Here is a 6101-nt window from a genome sequence, read left to right on the forward strand (position 1 = left end):
GGTTGGGGGGTTCCCACAGGGGGGAGCACCGCTCAGCCAGAAGCTGGGCTCACTGCTGGTGAACGCAGTTGTTTTGGGGGGAGCCTCTTCCACCTCTGCTGCAGGTGGGCGGTACGTAGTAAGGAGCCAGGGTTCCAGGACTATGTCTGACTGCTTAGCCCCCAGGGATCAGGCCTAAGCTGGCAGGCGGACATCCCCTGAGAGGTCCCAGACTGCAAGAGGGTACAGGCCAGGCTGAGGGACTCCCCACTGTTCCCCCCCCCTCCAGTGCACGAATTTCATGCACCAGGCCTCTATTATCATAAAAATATATTTGTGTGATAGAGAGAGAATATAGAAAATCTAAGCGACAAAATTCTGAGGTTGTCCAAGCAGCACATTATAACAATAAAAATTTATGTATTTATGATTAATATTGCGATTTGCTTCAAAAGAATATGGAGGGTTGGGGGAATGGGTCAAGCTCAACAAGACTAGCTAGGACTCAATATGCAATTATTAAAGCTGAATGATTGGTAGAGAGAGTTTATTATATTATTCTCTCCACTTTGATATCTGTTAAAAATATTCATATTAAATGTTTTTTTAAAATTATACCCTTGCAGTAGATCTAATCCTGAAATAAGAAACACTTATTTAGCATTGGATACATAAGAAACTTAAAGTCAATCAGAAAACTGGCAAAATATTTTACTGTTATGAGAACATCTGAGTTCTAATATTGTCCATCGTTAACTATTTTTTGTTATTGTTAATCCTTACTGGATGATATTTTTTCCATTGCCTTTTAGAAAGAGTAGAAGAGAGGGAGAGAGAGAGAGATGAGAGGGAGAGAGAGAGAGATGAGAGGGAGAGAGAGAGAGATGAGAGGGAGAGAGAGAGAGATGAGAGGGAGAGAGAGAGAGATGAGAGAGAGAGAGAGAGAGATGAGAGAGACACACAGATTGGTTGTCTCCTGCACATGCCTAGACCAACCGGAGCAAAGGATGAATCTACAGCCCAGGTACACGCCCTTGACTGGGAATCAAACCCGAGATTCTCTGGTGCGCAGGCAGAAACGAAGGCATCATTAACTTCTTCTATGATGCACAAGGGAGCTTTAGCATTTCTTCAATGGCTTATTTAATAGACTGCATAAAGAGCCCCTTTACAAAGGGCAAACATTTATAAGAACAGTACATACCAGGAGTATCATAGGCCGTTTCCAAGTTGTTAATCCTATGATTCCAGAGAGTATCACCTACAAAGATAAACAATATCATAAATCTAGAAAAGACACCAATTCCAATAAACGAATACCCAGTCTCTAAAAGTATATGTTTTAAAACGCGGACATTTCAAAGCCTCCTAACCCAAATATTTAATATTCCCGCTGATTATATGAGCTCTCATAGACCTCTTTGGACTATCCTTCACGTTCAAGGCCCTGAAGCTTTTTTATTGACTGTGTAATTTTTTCTTAAGGTCAATTAAGAACACAAACAAAAATCGGTCTATCCTCTGGTTAGTGAAGGGATCAGTAGTATTTTCTGATCCAAGCTCCCTGCCCACAGTGGCACCTAATCTGTTGCCAGAGTCAGCCTCAAGTGATGCACATCTCACCGTCACCCGCTGTTCAGGTGGTACCCATCTTCACAGAACAAGCCAACTCCTCTACATAGTCAAGCAGGCCTTCGGGATCTTGCCCTGACTTCCTCTCAAACATGGTGTCCATGTACCCCTGCCCCTTCCATCACACACCTTCCTTCCAGGCACATCTATCATTCCTCCGACTGGCTCGGCTCTAGACATTCCCGGGCTTTGTGCTTCTTTTTGCTGCAATGTCCTCTCCTCCCAACTCCCCTTCAAGCTGCCTGAGAACTCCTATGCATCCTGCAAGACCCCAAATAACAGTTACTTCCTCTGAGAAGCTTTCACTAATTCCACCACCCCACACCTGGAAACCCTCTACATATGATTTCTCCCCCTGCAAAAACCTCTGTATTGCATCTCTGTCTTGACTACTAACTGTGAATTTCTATCTTGTCTCTCTGAGTCCCCTGCTCCTAGCACAGTGCCTGACACATGACTGGGGAATAATAAATATTCCTGAGCATTTATTGCACAAAGAGGGGGGACTACAGTGAGAAAGAATCTCGTGTCATAAAACAACACTTCAATAAATAAAATAAAATCCTTGGTAAAGAGGAGCCAGCATTTTGCAAAAATGTAAACTGGAAACCAACATCAGCCCTTTGAATAACAGTTCACTAAACAGAAAAGAATAGCCAAAGTAATTATTCACCCAGGACATTCTGATGCCATTTAAGCACATTTACCTGTGTGCAATAAGGAACATCAGCTGAATGCAGTCATGAGGGAATTTTCTTTCAAAAGCATTTTATACCCAAATCACTCAAATGCACCATTTCACAATTACTACAAATCAGGAAGGATTTGGCAATGTTGCGTCAAATTCAAAGCTCACAGGCCTGCTTGCAATAGTCTCTAGTCTCCATTTACTGACTGGGAGTAACTCATTCCACAATATCAAACCAGCACAGGTCAAGACTACCCACTAGTATCAAGGACCAAAACCCACACATGGACAGATAAGCAACGATTTCTTTGTATCCTATCGATGTTCAAAGCTACTATCAGCTGTCTGCCCACCACGCACTATATTCTTGTAATCATCTGAAATCCAATAGCATATTTTCTCACTCTAAAGGATTTCTACCTGGAGACATGCAGGGTGTGTGGGGCTCACCGAGAGGGTGTGGGCTGCATCTACTTCATAAATTGGGATTTGGTATCCATGACCTGGGGATCCAGGTTTCCCACGTGGGTCCAGGTTTCCCACGTGGCTTCTAATTACTCCCTTCACTTTTCGGGCCCTCACTTGCATTTCCCTAGAAATATGGTGAGTGACGGAAACCATCTCCAGGTCTCTTCTAACTCAAAAGGTTGATGCCACTGTGACGACAGGGATTTCTCAGGAACCTGTGATCCAGCAAGGGCCCCGCCCTGCAGACTGCATGTGTGCATGCATGCTTGCACATGTGCTGCATGTGTATATGTGCATGCGTAAGTCCCAGGGTGCATGCATGAATGTGTGTGCCTCCACATGCACACATGCTCCCTCCCTGCCTGCCTGCCCTGCTACTTACTGGACTTTGCTGAGAAAATGCAACTATTTGTGTGAGAACATCACTGAAAACAGGACTGCCCTTGAGGGGAACACAAACTGCCCACTTCACAGAAATATAAATATGATTTGATTTGAATCATCAGTTAGTCTCCTTTAATTCAGAGCCCTGTGGATCAGCTTTCTGGAACACATTTTTCCATTAAAACAGTATTATCAAAGATGTCCAGCACAGCCCAAAAAAGCCTGTTAAAAAAAATGGTATGCTTCAACTATACTTCCCACCCATCCTCACCAGCTACGTTATCCCATTCTCCTCCACGTTAACCATTTAGCATGTTTATATATTTTACACATGTACTAGTACATGTTTTCCTCTAAATTCTTTTTTTATTTTAAAAAAATATTTTTTATTGATTTTAGAGAGAGGAAGGATGAGGGAGAGATAAAAACATCACTGATGAGCGAGAATCATTGATCAGCTGCCTTCTGCACGGCCCCTACTGGGGATCGAGCCTGCAACCTGGGCATGTGCCCATAACCAGAATTGAACCCAGGACCCTTCAGGCCACAGGTTGACACTTTATCCACTGAGCCAAACCAGCTAGGGCCTCTAAATTCTTAACTAGACACATATGGGTAATGTGGATATATACAAATGCACAGGAGTATATATTTTACCAAAAAGAATGGATCATGAAAGATTCTTTTCCTCCTCTTCTTTTTCCCTCTCAATAAATACTTCATGGAAATTCTTCATGTTCACAGGAATAGCTCTCATTCATTTCCGTTTAATGGCTACATAATATTCCTTTGTATGGCTGCACCTAATGTATTCAATCATTTCCATATTCATGAGTATTTACTCTATTTCCAGTGTTTTGCCCTCACAAACAATGCTGCAGCCAACATCCGTGAACATATATCCTTAAAAACGGTGCTTTTTATTTCTGTTGGATAAACTCCCAGGAGTAGGATGCTAAACTGGAAGGGAGATTATGTACATAATAGCTCATGACAGATACAATTGTCATTTCAAATGAAGGATCTCTAGGACAAAAGAACTAAGCTATCTTTATTTCTTTTCCTTTTTGGGGGGGAGGGGAAAGTTGCATCTACAAGCAACAAACTAAATTTAAAACACAATTTTAAAAATATGTACAAAATGTACTTGACAAATAAGAAATATCAATCATCTAAAGATACTTTAGACCTCAGTAGGGAGACATATACAGCTTATTAAGCAAGAAGAAGACCTTAAATGAAGATCTTCTTAAATGAAGATTGAAATAAATCAAGATAAACATCACCTTCATGAATTGGAAGACAAAATATTTAAAGATGCCATTTCCATCGGAACTGTTTTATAGAGTCAACACACACCCATGTTAAATCGCAGCCTGATTTTTGTAAACCACCTTTCTCTACAGGAAGGCTTTAAGGAACTGCATGCATTCCAGTTGAACGTGGGAATTGTAGTGGCATCCCCCTCAGTTCTGAATCCTGCAACAAAGGCACACACTGACTTCTACTCAACTGTTCCCACTCTTTGAGCCCAATTAAGCCCGAAGACACTTGGGGAACCCTGTGAGTGGTGGGGTGGAGAGGAAAAACCAAGGAAATAGGACTGGAATGGAGCAGAGAGTGCTGCAGTTGGAGACGAATCTTCTTAGGTCTCCAGACTGAGGGAATGGATGCTCACATGTCATCTGGGGGTGGTGGCAGAATTCATGAATGAGGAGAGGGGCTGGGGAAGGGAAAAAAGGGGGCAGACTGCAAATTGATGCAGACACTAAGGAAAACAGTGTGGCTACTCCTAAAAAAGCAACTAAAAATAGAGATACCATACAACCCAGCAATTCCACTTCTGGGTACTTACCTGAAGAAAAAGAAAACACTAATTGGAAAAAATATATGCCTTCCTATGTTCATTGCAGCACTATTTACAATAAATAAGATATGGAAGCAGCCCAGATGTCCACTGATAGATGAATGGATAAAGAAGATGTGGTACACGGACCATTTGAGATCTTGCTCCTTGCCATATGTCGTCAGTTTGGCTCAAATAAACTCTTATTTAAAAAAAGAATAAAAAGATGATGTGGTACATATATATATTATATTACTTGGCAAAAAAAACAATGAATGAAATCTTTCCATCTGCAACAACGGGGATAGACCTAGAGGTTATTATGATAAATGAAATAAGTCAGGTCGAGAAAGACGAATACCATATGGCTTCGCTTATATGTGGAATTTTAAAAACAAACAACTGAACAAATAACAAGTAAAACAAAACAAAAATAGATTCATAGAAACGCAGACTAATGGGATGGTTACCAGAGGGGAGGCGGCTAGGGAATGGGTGGAAAGATAAAGGGGAATATAGTAGACATATTGTAATAAATTTGCACAGTGAGAGGTGATTACTAGAATTAGTGGTATGATTACAAGGTAACATATAAAAATGTTGAATCACTATATTGTACACCTAAAACTAATGTAATTAATACACCAACTGTAATTAAATATTTTTTAAAGACTGAAAAGAAGCACATTCAAAGATGTTTCAACTGGGATTATGGGTGTTTTAGATTCTCTCTGAATTTCCCAACATTTCTATAATAAACATATTTTACTTTTATTTTTTAAAAAAGAAGAAGGCATTCTATGCTTTACCTCTACCTCCCTTGGCAGCAGTAGCAGCTGGAGCTCCAGAAGGGAGTCAAAAAAATCCCTTAACAATGACCATCCATGGCGCCCATCTATAATAATAAAATCATAATATGCTAATTAGACCAGATGTCCTTCCGGATGACCTTCCGGATGACTTTCTGGACAAAGCGGGGCTGCAAAGGGAAGCCAGGGTCCCGGGTGCCAGAGGGAAGCCAGTGCCAGCAGCCAGGGGGAAGGAAGGCCTACTCTTGCATGAATTTCATGTATCAGGCCTCTAGTTACACAATAATACTATTAC

At 41.2% G+C, this 6101-nt stretch overlaps 1 protein-coding gene across 3 annotated transcripts in view; it reads right to left on the bottom strand.

The window, feature by feature from the left end:
- The window catches only part of FAM189A2 (family with sequence similarity 189 member A2), a 54413-nt gene that overhangs the window by 41860 nt on the left and 6452 nt on the right, over positions 1 to 6101 (bottom strand). For all 3 annotated transcript variants that reach the window (XM_015565012.1, XM_015565013.1, XM_015565011.1), the window contains exon 2: positions 1184 to 1240. In XM_015565012.1, the coding sequence (XP_015420498.1) occupies positions 1184 to 1240 (57 nt within the window). The remainder of the gene's footprint in view (positions 1 to 1183; positions 1241 to 6101) is intronic.

Source organism: Myotis davidii, unplaced genomic scaffold (genome assembly GCF_000327345.1).
Source record: "Myotis davidii unplaced genomic scaffold, ASM32734v1 scaffold616, whole genome shotgun sequence".
NCBI classification, from domain to species: domain Eukaryota; kingdom Metazoa; phylum Chordata; class Mammalia; order Chiroptera; family Vespertilionidae; genus Myotis; species Myotis davidii.